This window comes from Aricia agestis, chromosome 21, assembly GCF_905147365.1.
Source record: "Aricia agestis chromosome 21, ilAriAges1.1, whole genome shotgun sequence".
Lineage (NCBI taxonomy): Eukaryota > Metazoa > Arthropoda > Insecta > Lepidoptera > Lycaenidae > Aricia > Aricia agestis.
In genome coordinates this window covers 1911086-1927508 of record NC_056426.1, presented here as the reverse complement: position 1 = coordinate 1927508, position 16423 = coordinate 1911086, and the positions used below count along the sequence as shown (strand labels likewise).

Genomic DNA, 16423 nt, shown 5'->3' with positions numbered 1-16423 from the left:
TTAATTTAAGCTACTTTTGACTTCTAGTAATATTATCTAGATTATTTAATCTAGATGAAAGTTAGTAGATTAGTTTACGTAATCCCACGAGAACTGTACAGATCCGGGTTGAAATTGGATGGTTAATAATACTTAGGGCCTGTTTCACCACTTCCTGATAAGCGCCGGGTAGGCTATCCACCACATAACTTGACAGATAGATCATAGAGGGCCTGTTTCACCATTTCCTGATAAAGTGTCGGATAGGCTATCTATAACTTTTTTGACAGATTCCCCTGTCAAGTTAATTGGTGGATAGCCTATTTGGCACTCATCAGGAGTAGTGAAACGGGCCTTAGTATGAGGAATCTGTCAAATAAGTTGTGGATAGCCTATCCGGCACTTCATCAGGAAGCGGTGAAACAGGCCCTTATAGTAATAGCCGATAGACGAGACGAGATGGAATAGTATTTAAATCCATACTAATATTATAAATGCGAAAGTGTGTCTGTCTATGACCTCTTCACGCCCAAACCGTTGAACCGATTTTACTGTGTATGGAGATACTTTGAGTCCCGGGATGGGACATAGGATACGTTTTATCCCGGAGAAATGTACGGTTCCCGCGCGATAAATGAATTTGACGCTACGGAGTTGCGGCCACATGTTTTATAGCAGGGGTTCCCAAACTTATTTTGTCTACTGCCCACTTTGGGAACAAATTATGTTTTAACGCCCCCATTATTTCAATTTAAAAAGCCACCTGATGAAAGAAATCACCCCCAAGCCTCTACACAACGCCCCCATTTTTTTCTGGGTCCCACACCTTTAACCTCCCTTTAACCTCCAGCGCCCACAAGGGGGCGTTATGGGAAAGACTGTTCTATAGTATATTACTGCAATGTTTTCATGCTAAAGGCAGCACCAGTAGCTCTACCATGAGTTTAAAGCTATTTTATTTGTCGATACTCGATGCCGACTACGTAAATTTTTAGTATGGCAAATTTTACAGCGCCTCTAGCGGTCTCTTGCGGAACTAAAATCGCCATACTAAATATTTACGTAGTCGGTATCAAGTGTCGACAAAAACTAAAGCTTTAAGCTACAGCACATACAGTAAACAAAAAGTTTACGATCCGTATCCAAAGGGTAAAAACGGACAGTCAGAAACAGACTTCAATGTCTGTCCGTCTGACTGTCTCCAGGCTGTACCTCAAGGACCGCTATAGCTTGACTTCTTTTTAAATTCATCTTCAAGGGGACCATACAAAAAACAACAATTTGTGTCTAATTTTGCTCTACAACGGTAGCACAGACGGTAGTAACCCTTCGTGCGTGAGTCCCACTCGCACTTGGCCGATCTGATATAGCTAGACTTCTTTATAAAATCATATTCAAGGGGACTCCTATATAAATAAAAATTTGTGCATACTTTTGCTCTATAACGGTAGCACAGACGGTAGTATTTAGTAACCCTTCGTGCGTGAGTCCGACTCGTACTTGGCCGATTTTTCTTGTGATTGTTCAACGAATTTTTGTATATATTTTATGGTTTACCTTACAAAAGTATAGACAAAAGTACAATAGTTAAAATATTAAAATTAACCATCGCAGGCAGAAAGCGTGAATATGTGTAATTAATGATAATTACGATATGCTTAGTAAATTATAAAACTTATACTATGTTTTATAATTAACTAGGTCCGTTTGTTATAATAAATTACATAATATGGATGTCGTAGAATGTAAAAAGTTTTGTTATTTCAACCACAAGAAACAAAAAAAACTTGAGAGGTGTCAAGGGACACCCGAATGAAAAGAAGTTATTTCTTATGTTCAAAAAACCTGTACTTAAACATATTAAACACTCAAAAAAATATTAAAAAAACGCCATCTATTGACGCCCAGGAATATTAACAACGCGTCGCTGTTTATTTTAAAAGAACGCTATCTAGTTGACGCACAGGAATACTAACTATCAACGCCCTCTGCCCTAACATGCAGGTACTAAAAAAAAGTGTCGAGGTCAAATCAGTGTCAAATATCGTTCTGTCTAGCCTTCAGATTTACGCCGAACGCGCGATAAGGAACTTCGTTACAAAATACTACATTCAGCCAGCCTTCGACAAACTTTTGGCCGGTGGCAAAATAAAGGTACCTTTTTGACATGCGGCCAATGACCGCTACTGACAGGTTAGGACGTGCGTCCTATCTATCTATTACGTGAGGCAAAAACTTTGTATGTATCCCTTTTGACGAAAAACGGGGAAACGTAGGTGAATGAAATTTTGCACAGTTATAGTTTACATTGTGAAGGTGTGTATCGAGCTAATATTCTTTTGAAATCGTGCTTTTATTACACATTTTTTTAACAAATAAAACATTACCCACACTACAACACACACTAGGAAAAATGACAGATTTTTGAGTGACAAGCCTATACATACGAATTATGGTCTTTTATTTATGGTTGAAGTCTGTTGACAACAAGGTGACAAATTGAAAATGGATTATAGTTTTTTTATTGAATCTTGGATACTATTAGACAATGCTTACACGGCCAGTCTGAGATCAGCATAGTCCCAGAGACAAGAGTTGCAAAAATATGATAAAGTCAATATTTTTTTACAAAACATGTAGTCCTAACATCGTTGAAACTAAGGTCGAATTTCGACCATTAGGCGATCTCTAGTACTATATTATGCTACTTACCTACTAGCTACATTCCTGAACAAAGAAAAACGTGGAAAAACTAGGTGGAAGCCTAGGAAGTAAGCTTAGCCGGTCCGACGGGATTTCTAAATCATTAGAAACTTGCTGTGTACTTTCCCGTATGTATTGGAGCAAGCTTGATGATAGGAAGCGGAAAAGAGGAAAAATGCACGGTTTCTGTCGCGTTCCTTGACTAAGCGCCAGGCCACAACAGTGCGTTGCGGCGTCGCATCGTAAAATTTAAAAATCTACGACGTCGCAGAACGCATCGTGGAAATTTGCGACGCGACAGCGAGATTTCCGATGACATTTTTGCGTTGTGACAACGCATCGCATTCCTGTGCGATGTTGTTTTTGCGATACGACGCCGCAACGCAGTTTTTTTTTTCAAAATCAAAATTGTTTTATTTCTGAATAAATTAAAAATAAATATTTTCAGAATGTCCTATATGATGCCTACCACCGGTGCGGCCTGGCCCTTACTAAGTCAGTATTATACAGTTATCTGTTTACTAAATGACGCCTGCAACTTCGTTGCGCAAAAATGTTTTCCGCCGGGATTATTATTCGGGCACCGGTTTTCCGGTATTTACAAAAAATATATTACATATGTCCTTTCCCGTTTTGCGATAGTGTGTCAGTCTGTCCGTCTGTTTCTTACCTCTTCACGCCCAAATCACTAAATCGATTCTGCTGAAATTTGAGAGATACTTGGAGTGCGGGAAAGAACATAGGATACTTTTTAACCCGGAAAAACGTACGGTTCCCGTGTCATAAACAAATTTTGGCGCAACTGATTTGCGGGCATCAACCAACATTTTGTATTTTATGGATGCATAAATTAATAAAGTAACTAATATTATCTAACTAGCAAAATAACATCTGCCGGGTCATCTAGTTATTGTTCAAAGGTAACGGTCTACTTTATCTCTTGGGTTCCATGTTAAGTCGTCTACTATGTAAAGAAAATATTATTCACATGCCATCATTATTTGCGCCATGGTTTGGGTTTGGTCTAAGTGTTAGGATTCCGCGGTTTACTCGACTGCCAGAAAAAAGGGTTATGTTTTTTGTGTGTTCTCTGGCATAAAGAGCTTTATTTATTTATTACAGTATTCTCAGAAAAGCGTTGTCCTTTTTCGGGATCAAAAGAAGTGTGATAATGCAGACCTTTCTCTATTAAAATATTACCATATCCAAAGACTACTAAATGATTCTTCCGTACTTAATAATCTGAATGCGAAAGTGTGTCTGTCTGTCTGTATGTATGTTACTTCTTCTCGATTAAATCGCTGAACCAATTTTGACTGGTATAATAATAATAATAATAACTCCCACACCGGTTTCGGTAACGGTGGCCGATTTCATTGAAACCAGGCCAGCTACGCAGGAATAATTTATAGTGCCTAAGTGTGAGCGCGGTACACAAGAGCACTCTCCATTCCTTTACTCTCATAAACCAGTGGGACGGAGGACCGACACGACTGGCGAGTGATCAGGCGCAGGACCGACTTTTTACATGCCCATGCGACGCATGGATCATCTTACTTGTCAGACAATCAGCCAGCATTGTCCTAACCAAACTTGGAAATAACATGCTTCCAACGCGGGAATCGAACCCACGACCTCCGAGTCAAGAGCCACGCTCTTAACCACTGGACTATGGAGGCGTCCCCGGAAAGGACATAGGATACTTTTTACCTCGAGTTTTGCGTCATCTAATTTTATATAGTTTAGTATTTCTATAACTTTCATCAAAGCTGTTTAAGCGCGAAAAGGCAGATACACTTTCACATTATAATATTAGTAAGTATAGCCCGCTCTTCGCTCATCGCTTATACCACAGAGGTCATCAGCTGCCCCCAGCCAGCAGGGAAAGGTGAGTGAAACTCTCACGACTGCCCGCCATCATCAGCTTAGACATGTCAAATCATCAGCTAATTGACATGTCATGACTCATGTCAAATCATCAACTAAGTGAGATGTCAGTTTTAGACATGTTGTTTACAACACATTGGTTGTGACCACGTGACCTGATCATAAATTCGTAAGACGGGGAGTAAGTAGAGAAGAGAGTAGAAGCAGAGTAATATACCTTTTCTAGCGAGCGTTTACCTTTTAAGCTATTACGTAGCTATTATAGCGAGCGCGGCGACCGAGTCAAGAAATTCCGTAACAAAAATAAACCTAACTAAGCTAACGTCAACTATGTCATTGTTAGTACAAGACATAGTTTTAGGCTGATGAAGACTCGTTATTGGTAAAATATTAAGGGGGCGACTAACCCAAAATTCTCGATTTTATAATTCATTTTTATACTTGAAATTAAGCCCCGAATTGTTCATTTTCTAAAATTAAATACTACATTAAATTTCCAAGAATTCGATCTGAGCAAAAACACGATATAATATCTAAATTTTTTCGATAGAAAAAAATCAAAAAGATGCATCTAATTTTCACGAATTTCTCATTTATTGCCATAACCGTGCATTGAACTAAGTTAATATTTTAACACATTGTATAAAATTCTATCATTGAGAGATCGACCTAGCGGATTTTTAAAATGTTGTATATTTATCGAGTTATTGAGAAAAAACTAATTTGGCGATGAATCCGCGTCGTCCTCTTTCACCTGGCATATGAAAGACGGGCGTGAGTGTGAAGAGAGAAGGACGATGTTTGATTTTTTGGGTTGGTCGCCCTTTTAAGTTATTTTTTTTTAGCAAAGGAATAATATTAGCTACTAACTCCTCGTTTGTCCTATATTGTATCCTATGTAAAATATATCCTATGTCCTTTCCCAAGACTCAAAGTATCTCCATACCAAATTTCAGCAAAATCGGTTCAGTGGTTTGGGCGTGAAGAGGTAACAGACAGATAGACAGACATACAGACAGACGAACAGACAGACACACTTTCGCATTTATAATATTAGTATGGATTAGTATAGGCCACTTTATTTCCGCCGTCCAACGTATGAAATCTGCCTAGGACGATGCCAGCCCCAGGCCGCGGCCTATACGGCCTACTTTTAAATCCGGGATCGCTCATAGAACAATCTTAAAGTTTTGCGCAGCATACTAATAATTGTTACACCGATTTTGATGAAACATTCCACCATTTCGATACGTGTACTCTCACATTATGCGATTATGAGAGCATTAGAAAACGCACATGGAGGTCAGACGGACGTGAGAGACTGAATGTGGAGCGATCGTAGCATAATGGTAGTCTAATAACATTAGAATGGTAAAATAGTAGTCTACTAATACGCAGGACGTTGACGTGGGAGAGCCATGCTTCGGCACGAATGGGCCGGCTCGACCGGAGAAATACCACGTTCTCACAGAAAACCGGCGTGAAACAGCGCTTGCGCTGTGTTTCGCCGAGTGAGTGAGTTTACCGGAGGCCCAATCCCCTACCCTATTCCCTTCCCTACCCTCCCCTGTTCCCTTCTCTTCCCATCCCTACCCTATTCCCTCTTAAAAGGCCGGCAACGCACCTGCAGCTCTTCTGATGCTGCGAGTGTCCATGGGCGACGGAAGTTGCTTTCCATCAGGTGACCCGTTTGCTCGTTTGCCCCCTTATTTCATAAAAAAAATTGTTTTATTTCTGAATAGATTTTAAGAAAATCTTTCAGAATGTTGATACTATGGTGCCTACCACCGGTTCGGGAACTATCCCGGCGAGAAGAACCGGCGCAAGAAACTCGCACGGGGCCATCTTTTTTACCAAAAAAAGGGAGATAAAAAATTAGTCTTCTCTTTCTCATATTCTTCAGAAGGAAGGTTGACCAACACGGCTGGCGACAGATCACTCGCCAAAATTTAACCTACATGATTTTTTTCAAAAGAAGGGCTCTACAAGATCAATGTTGATTGGCAGATTTCAACCACAAGTTTGACAGGAAACTGGATCGAACAACAGGGAAGCTCCATCGATGTTGAATCAGAATAGTATAATAGTGGTACTGTTCTATCGTCATGCTCTAACTAAAACCTTAAATGTTGACAGTTCCACGACAAAACTCAGAAATTCCCACGCTTTACAACATAGTCCGGAAGTAGAAAAGAAAGGAGAAAAGTCGCCGAAAGATCATACATGAAAGATACTATTTATACATAGCAATCTTTTAGATCTGTGTTTCCCAAACTTGTCGGGACCGCGACCCATCTACAAGAAAGTTTAAAGTTCGCGGCCCACATTGTGTCATGAAGACAAAAAGCGGTATGTTGCTGCCGCTGACCATATCATCATCGTCAGCCTACTGACGTTCACTGCTGGACTTGGGCCTGTTCTAAAGCTCCTCACCACACCCATTTCAATTAAAAAATGCACCGTACGTAAGTACGACAATCGTCCTATAGTTTCAGAGCCCACCCAAAATCTACCCTTTGGGAATACTTTGGGAAATGCTGTTTTAGATAATTTATCAAAAAGATTGCTGTATCTTTATATCAAGGGCTTTATGTGTTTTTTTTTTAATTATATGTATCTTGGAAAATACAAGTGTGACAACATTATGTTAATACTTTAGGGATGTGTATTGTGTATGTGGCCCTTAATTACTTTTTCTAATATTGTATGGTCAAATTAATGACGTTGGAGCTTTTCTAATAAAAACATGACAAGTTTAAGTAACTCTTTCAGCTCTGCTATTTTCACAGTGAACTCTACATAAGAGACAAATACACACCCTAAAATATTATCACTTAGTTTTGTTACACCCTGTACAGAGTACAGACTTACTTATTTAACTTCCTTCTTTTACGAAATCGGTTAACAAATCCGAATAAAACCAAAAAGACGCTGGCAATGTTACATCAAGGCAAATAAAACATAAAGACGCCATCTCGTGGCCGACAGCGGAACGTTACGTGAATGACCTTGGCCAAGAAAACTTGTCAATAAAAAGAACAAATACTACGGCATGACATTCTAGTTTGTTTGCTTTATTCCGAGAGTTATGTAATGTTTGTTTTTGTTGTATTAGGAGTATTTCATTCATTCTTTGACGGACGGAAAATCTATTATCGGATACATAGATGACATACTTACAAAGAATCAAAGATAGAATACCTACTACAATGTCGCATTTCTAATAAGTATTTCAATTCTTTGAAAAGGACGTAGAGCCTACATGAGCCTATAAAGTATCATCCTAATGTCGCCGAAAAATGTACGGTTCGCGATTCACGAATTTCTACGCGCACAAAGCTTCTGGAATCATCTAGTATCGCAACAAAAATACTTTCATATTACAGTTAAACCATAAAGTTAATATTACCTATAGGTAATATTAACTTTATGAGTTAAACAGATATAGAAAAAAACGAATAATAATTCATTTTAAAAATAAGCTCAAGTTAATTCATTCTATTTTATGAATGAAACAAGTTACGTAGCGGGAAAACCTTGAACTTCGTCGTGAACCCTCATTCAACATTGCGAAGGTTACTACAACGTAAACAAACGTAGCATTGAACTTAGTTTCGATGCCTACCGAGAGATGGCGGTTTCACGGCATTGCGCTTGAGCACTTTTTAACTCTCTAATCTCTGTGTCTTTGTTTATATTATTAAAAATGTTAAAAATATTTTTTTAATCAGTGGGGACAAGGATAGTGAAAACTGTCTAGTTGTTATTACATCATAAAATGTAAAAAGTCGCAGCTACGTGTAATAATAAGGGAGTTAATTTTTTTTTATGAAAGTAAAGAACACGGATCATTTAACAAAAAAACAATAGAATATGTCAAGTAGTTCCAGACAATTGAATTTAATTCAGTTGGAAGTTTTAAATTGTTACTGGGAACACTGGAAAAAGAGAGGGTTGATTATATCACCATAATAATTTCTTTCTTCTTTCTATTTGAATTAAGTTTTTAATTAACCAAAATAAAGTACCAATGGACAGACTTAAGTTTTAGAAATTAAGTTATGCAGTTTTAGCAATCTTCACTTCACAAGAAATGAATGAGATTTTTCTTGGCATTGAAAAAAGATCTGTAAGTTGTCAACAGATGGCGTATTTAAAAAATAGCTGAAAATACAGACACTAATAATAATTAAATTAAGATTTTTGACATAATTATCTGTCAAACTCTTCAATAAATTGAAGTTAAATCATCGTTAATTAGTGTGTCTGAGTGCGATTATTTTTATCTATTCTACTTATTATATAATATTCTTATTCTACTTATCTTGCAGACTATGCCCCAATTTCACCAACGTCTGTTAGTGCTAACAGCTTGTTAAAATGTCAAGTCTTCTCTTTCATTCATAAGAAAAACGAAAGAGGTGACGTGATACTAATTCGAGCGTTAACTTTAACAGTCGTTGGTGAAATTGGGGCTAAGACTATTATTATAATTATTAAAATGTACATATCTGTGGTGGTAAACTGGATGTTTACCGCTTGGAAACCGTTTATATTTCCCGGGATAAAAATTATCACCACACCCTACTTCACCAATTTTAATCGAAATCGGTTTAGCGGTTAGCGTCAGACAGGTAAATGTGATTCAAGTTCAATCACAATTATTGAACTAACCAAACCACCAGTAAAAGTTGAATAATTATATCTTAGATACTTACTAATATTATAAAATGTGAAAGTGTGTCTGACTGTCTGTCTGTCTTCAACTCTTCAAGGCTAAACCACTAAACTGATTTTGCTAAAATATGGTATGGAGATACTTAAATCCCGGGAAAGATCATAGGTTACCTTTATCTCGGAAAAATGTACGGTTTCCATGCGATAAACGAGTTTTGGCGCAACGGAGTTGCAGGCGTCGTCTAGTATTGGCTTTAAACTAGTCTATCAAGTTAGGTAAAAGCTAAGTTCTAGTTAGACCTAGCAGGTTCAGTTCTGGGTTACAAGTTTTCTAATTACAAACTCGAATCGCGTTTCTCGATAAACGTTCTAAAATATAGCCTATGTCCTTTATAAATTGTATGTGTGTCGGTGTGTCTAGGCTTAATACGGCTGCGGCTACGGAACTTAGAAATCGATTTTTTTTTATGAAATAAGGGGGCAAACGAGTAAACGGGTCACCTGATGGAAAGCAACTTCCGTCGCCCATGGACACTCGCAGCATCAGAAGAGCTGCAGGTGCGTTGCCGGCCTTTTAAGAGGGAATAGGGTAATAGGGGAGGGTAGGGAAGGGAATAGGGTAGGGGATTGCGCCTCCGGTAAACTCACTCACTCGGCGAAACACAGCGCAAGCGCTGTTTCACGCCGGTTTTCTGTGTGAACGTGGTATTTCTCCGGTCGAGCCGGCCCATTCGTGCCGAAACATGGCTCTCCCACGTATAAATAATATATACTAATATTATAAATGCGAAGTGCGTCTGTCTGTTACCTCCTAACGCCAAAACCGCTGAACCGGTTTTGCTGAAATTTGGCATGCAGATACTTTGAGTCCCGGGAAAGGACATAGGATACTTTTTATCCCGGAAAAATGTACGGTTCCAGCACGATGTTTCGGTAAGTTTATAAAGTTAAAATTAATGTTTTCCTGAACAACTAAATAGGTACGTCTATACAAGTGTCATTATCAAGACATTAGTACAGGGGTTCCCAAACTGTGCGCCGCGGCATGCATAATCTACATATATAAAACTCAAAGGTGACTGACTGACATGGTGAGCTATCAACGCACAGCCCAAGCCACTGGACCGATCGGGCTGAAATTTGGCATGCAGGTAGATATTATGACGTAGGCATCTGCTAAGAAAGGATTTTGATCAATTCCACCTCCAAGGGGTTAAAATAGGGGATGAAAGTTTGTATATAATAATACTTCTTAACGCGAACGAAGTCGCGGGCAAAAGCTCGTTAATTAACTATAATCATTAAAGGTTATTAAAGGTTTTTTTAAATGTATCTTTTTCTTATTAAGTAGAGACGGTAAAGTAGGGCGTCGTGACAATATACTGTGACGTGCAAATGCGCCGCAGGCTGAAAAAGTTTGGGAACCCCTGCACTAGTATTATAAACACAAAAAAGTGTCTGTCTGTTACCTCTTCCAGCATAAGCCGCTAAACCGATTTTGATGTAATATGTTATTAAGAGGCCGGGTGCCATCGAAATTCTCATACATACGTAATACCAAAATCATTTTCTTATACGAAAATATTTAACATATTTGAGTTATTGTTCAGCTTTAAACAGTAACCACCTAGGTTCCTGCGTAAAAAATTACTACAAAATATTTAAACACAAAAAAATTTACTACAAAATAATATTTAAACACTAAAAAATATTTTTTAGTGTTTAAATATTTTGTAGTAATTTTTTATGCAGGAACCTAGGTAGTTACTGTTTAAAGCTGAACAATAACTAAAACATGTTAAATATTTTCGTATGAGAAAATGATTTTGGTATTACGTATGTATGAGAATGTCGATGGCACCCGCCCTCTTAAGATACTTTGTGTTTCGGAAAGGACATAAAATGGTTTTTATCGGGGAAAAATTACAATACAGCAGGAGTCAAAACTTAATTTGCATTTATTCATCATCATCATGACACAACAGTGTATCTAACAATATTCTACTATTTCTACTATTCTAATAATCATAATATACAGAACCTTACGTACGTGCTACGACTAATACCAAAAGGAAGGATAATGATTTTGACAGTGTATGTATGTATATTTCGTAGCAACTAAACTATTTATTGATCGATTTAACTCAGTGTTAAATATCAAGTCAACGCATATGAAGGAATTTTGGCGCAACGAAGTTGCAGGCGTCATCTAGTCTACAAAATAAAGGGGGGGGGGGGTTTATATACACAATTCTCGTGTCACAGTGTTTGTGCGCGAACTCCAACCGATTTTAATGAAATTTTCTATAAATGTACATTCTTTAAGCCTGAGAATAGGTTTTTATCTACTTTTTATATTGATACTAGGAATAATTTATATGGCAAAACAATGTTTGCCGGGTCAGCTAGTGTATATCAAGTAAAGGTTCTATATCTCATCTAGAAGTTCTAGAAAGGAGTTACAATATTCTCGATGCGGTCAAACAGCGTGCCATCGGGGTCGTATTTAGCACGGAAGCTCTTGTATTCCTCTGGCAGAGTCTTCTTTAGGATATGAAGGAATGTCTTGATGTTATGCTTCAAACGGACGTCGCATTCTGCGCAGCTGTTGACGATCTCTTCTCGGATGTGGGCTGAAAAAGTTGAAAGATGTTTGAGGAACTGCGCGTTAAGTATCGTGTGTCCTTTTTCAGGCCTTTAGGTGTCTATATTCTTAATTTTATTAAAAATTTTCGTTACAAAATACACGTCGACAAAATATTGTCGTCGGTCGGTTGTATCAGTTTTGGTTGTTAAGTAGCAGTGCCGGTTTTAGCACTACCAGCGCCCTGGGCGAGATTTCTTGAAGTGGTAGTGCTGAAATATTTGGCGCCCCTTTTTTGGCTTCAGCATCCCTTTTTATTCGGCGCTCTGGGCTGTCGATTTTCCGTAAAATTGTAGAACAAAAGTTGTTTTGAATGACCCCCTAAGGGCTGAGTCACCACTCACTCCCTTTTGTCTTACTATACTACGACTTTCGAAAAACCCTATAATTTTACTTACTCTTATAATGTTGAGGTATATCATCACAGGGCGCCCTGTCCAGGTAACAGTCGACCTGCTTTTTCAGAGCCGCGGGGTTCTTCTCAAGGTCCTCAAACTTGAAGTTTTCGTTGATGTCCCCGTACGCGTAGCCCCCTTCGCAGGTAGCTAGATACGCCACTACTACGACGAGTGCGAGGAGATTCTTCATTGTTGCTCCTATTGGTAATCTGTTAAAGTAAAAAATATGAGAAAAACGTTAGTTTAAAAACAACGAAACTTAACTTTAGAATGAACTCAAAATACTGCTGGCGTATTTCGAGATACGACGTCCAAACTAGAAAAGAGCGTATAAAAGGCCAGCAAAAATCTGCTTCCATCAGCGACAGTAGTCGCTTTCTATCAGGTGATCCGTTTGCTCCATCGCCCCCTAATTAAAAATGGGATATTATTAAATGCACATCAGAATAATTGCAGCACACTACCTTAACTCCGCTAATTAACTGAATGCATACCAGAAAAACTAATGCTGATCAAAAAAAACAATTGATTAACTGAACATGTCCTTCAAAAAAAACTTAAACATCTTACAAAACGAGACGACCTTTACAACCGAATTCACACCAAAAATATGGTTCATACATCGGATATATTATTTGTAAAACTAAAATTTAAATTGTTTATCAAAAATACTAACTTGCACTCTAAATTGGACAATCTTACAACGATATTTCTAAAAACGATATCGAAAGGTCTATTATCAAAACAAGTCCACAAATTGACAAATCGTGCGACTAAAATATTTTTAGCCTAACTTTATTTTCTTTTTGTTTCTCTGTTTTACTGAAAAACATGTTGGGGCCTCCTCATCTAACACCGCACTTACTCCTTTGCGCTCGCTCTTTTTTTTTTTTTTTTATGAAATAAAGGGGGCAAACGAGCAAACGGGTCACCTGATGGAAAGCAACTTCCGTCGCCCATGGACACTCGCAGCATCAGAGAGCCGCAAGTGCGTTGCCGGCCTTTTAAAAGGGAACAGGGTAATAGGGGAGGGTAAGGAAGGAAAGGGAAGGGAATAGGGGAGAGTAGAGAAGGGAAGGGAAGGGAATAGGGGAGAGGGTTGGGAAGGGAATAGGGTAGGGGATTGGGCCTCCGGTAAACTCACTCACTCGGCGAAACACAGCGCAAGCGCTGTTTCACGCCAGTTTTCTGTGAGAACGTGGTATTTCTCCGGTCGAGCCGGCCCATTCGTGCCGAAGCATGGCTCTCCCACGTATACGTCTTTACTCTTTAGCGACCACAGATATATCTTGATCTATTTCTGTGTTAGTGACAAAGATTTTTGGTAGGTAATTATGATAAGATATGGTGAAAGATTTTGTCATTCCAAAACTATATAATTCAAGGTTTCTTGATAAATTATTAAGAAAAATTATCAAAATTTACTATTGTGTTGTAATTGTATGGGTTAATAAATTTATTAATGATTCTTAAATAATTAATAGCAATGTTGGCCCAATACGACTTGATTGGGTTAGGTTAGATGGCTAAGGCGGGAGCGTAGCGCAGCGTAGCTCCCGCCTTAGCCATCGTGGTCATTTTTTTGTGAACCACCCAGAAGTAGGAGCCCCGCGTAGCGGGGCTCCGTCGACTCATAATTGAAGCCAGTTGTTTTTTTCTTTTTTTTTCTTTAGTAGCTTGTCAACCCCTAGAATGCAATTCCTAAGCCGGAGGCTTAATTATTTTGCAATATATCGGTAAGGAACCCTTTGTGCGCGAATCCGACTCGCTCTTTGCCGATTGTTTATTAGTATTGTTTATAAACTGAGTGACCATTCACTGTGCCAAAGTTTAGTCCATGTTAAGTTAGCACTTGATGATTTTTATGTGTTTTTAATTATATGAACATAACAGATTAAGTTGGGTTTTATTTAGAATAAATGATGTTCCTAAAAGTAATTTAGGTAATGGTTTTCCTTTAAAAAGTTGTAGTATGTTTGTTGAACTAAGGAATTGTTAGATATACAATTTTAATAATAGTTATTCGTTCAGTAAAACAGTTTTGCAAATAACTTTAAATAGTGTGCTAAATTCGCATTATTTAGGGTGCATAATTAGTATGCAAGTCAGTATTTTTGGCGAAACTTTCAAATATTTTGATCGAGAAAAAGGAATATACAGATATTGATTTAAATACATGCCATTAAAAATTAATAACATACTAGTAAAATAGCGTAATATTAATAACTGTCAGGAATCATAGTCAACTTTAAGCTTTTATACAAGGGGTAACGTGATAATACTTTAGGGCGTGTATCCATTGTATAGAGTTAACTGTGAAAGTAGCAGCGCTGAAAGCAATTTTTTGTGATTTATATGGGCCACCGACCGATCGTCATCGATTTTCCCATACGAAAGCTAACCAAAGTAACTCATTCAGCGCTGCTACTTTCATAGTCAATGTAAGGGACATAAAACATCTTTTTTTTTGCGCAGGGTGCGCCCTTTATGGGTGCCCCGGGTTGGAGATGTGCCTCAGTTAAATTGAAGCACCCCGGGGGTATGTGGGACTCCTACCCATTAAAACCACCTGTGGTTTCCCTTCAGCCGTATACGGAGGGATGTGCTGGATCTGTCTAACACAGGACTCCCTCCACGACCGGCCGGTCTACCTCACGAAACACATACACACTCTAATTATCACTCAGTTTTATAACGCCCTGTTAAAATGAATGAAGTCAGGATGTTGCTGGCTCTTGGGCTATGATTAGGTTTAGAAAATTCAGTTCTTCGTCTACTCTTTTCTTTTCTTATTATGGCACTTCGGCTATATAACCAAGGCCAGTATCAAGTATTATAAATGGCAGGAAAACAGTATTGTTGCATACAATTTTTAGCGTCGTTTCTTTATATCGTCAGGTCAAAAGTCTAGTCAAAATCGAAGTAAAAAGTCAATACAGTCAAGGAGTCAAGTCGGTCGATTCAGTAAAGTGGTAGACGCTTTACTGAAACTTTCGATGGAATTTTGGAGGGAACACAAAATAGCTCGTTTCTGGATATTGCATCACTTTCCTACACTTGTATATTACACATTAAAAACTCCATTAACACAATTTTAGGAAAATAATACAAAAACACAACATCACTCTTTCACATTCCCGGCAAAACTCCTAGTCTACTCTTTTTTCATAGACTAATACCGTTTTACTCACCTTAGATTTGTCAGTTGAACTGTGGTTACTGCTGAATCTTCAGGGTTTTTATACGACTAAAGTTAACACTGTCAGTAAATAACAATTTGATTTATAACTTAATTAACAATTTGTCAGTTAGGGCCCTACGTGTATTTTAATTTTCTTATGCAAAACAGCAAATTGCCTTTTCTGATCCTATCCTTATCCTTACTAATATTATAAATGCACAAGTTTGTCTGCTTGTTTCTTTTTTTTATGAAATAAGGGGGCAAACGAGCAAACGGTTTACCTGATGGAAAGCAACTTCCATCGCCCATGGACACTCGCAGCATCAGAAGAGCTGCATGTGCGTTGCCGGCCTTTTAAGAGGGAACAGGGTAATAGGGGAGGGTAGGGAAGGGAAAAGGGTAGGGGATTGGGCCTCCGGTAAACTCACTCACTCGGCGAAACACAGCGCAAGCGCTGTTTCACGCCGGTTTTCTGTGAGCCCGTGGTATTTCTGCGGTCGAGCCGACCCATTCGTGCCGAAGCATGGCTCTTCCATGGAAATATTGTCTGTCAGTTACCTATTGACGGTTAAACGGATGAACCGATTGAGATGAAATTTGGTATGGAGATACTTTGAGTGACGGGAAAGGACATATGATAGTTTTTATTGCGGAAAAATGCACGGTTTGTCTATTTTATATTAAATGAAACAAAAGGTCTCTGGGAGTTGTTGCAGAAGTGAAAGTGTTATTATTAGAATAAAGTTCCTTATCGCGCGTTCGGCGTAAAGAGGGCTAGACAGAACAATATTAAACCTCGACACTTTTTTATTAGTACCTGCATGGTAGGAGCAGAGGGCGTTGATAGTATTCCTGTGCGTCAACTAGATGGCGTTTTTTGAGAATAAACATCGACGTGTTGTTATTATTCCAGGGCATCAATAGATGGCGTATTTTTAATATTTTTTTTTGAGT

General features: G+C 38.4%; 1 protein-coding gene across 1 annotated transcript; it reads right to left on the bottom strand.

Annotated features, from left to right (window-relative positions):
- Nucleotides 1-11666: 11666 nt before the first annotated feature.
- On the bottom strand, nt 11667-12493 carry LOC121737544 (ejaculatory bulb-specific protein 3-like). Its single transcript, XM_042129198.1, has 2 exons — nt 12289-12493; nt 11667-11879 (listed from the first exon to the last, which is right to left on the bottom strand). Exons 1-2 carry the CDS (start codon nt 12476-12478, stop codon nt 11695-11697), a joined length of 375 nt encoding a protein of 124 aa, XP_041985132.1. The 5' UTR covers nt 12479-12493; the 3' UTR covers nt 11667-11694.
- Between the last annotated feature and the right edge of the window lie 3930 nt (nt 12494-16423).

Bases quoted from the DNA above. Each gene is read 5' to 3' on its own strand.
- LOC121737544 (XM_042129198.1), bottom strand. From the start codon at position 12,478: ATGAAGAATCTCCTCGCACTCGTCGTAGTAGTGGCGTATCTAGCTACC. The intron at 11,880-12,288 runs GTAAGTAAAATT...CAACTTTTTCAG, and splicing joins TATACCTCAACATTATAAGA to CCCACATCCGAGAAGAGATC.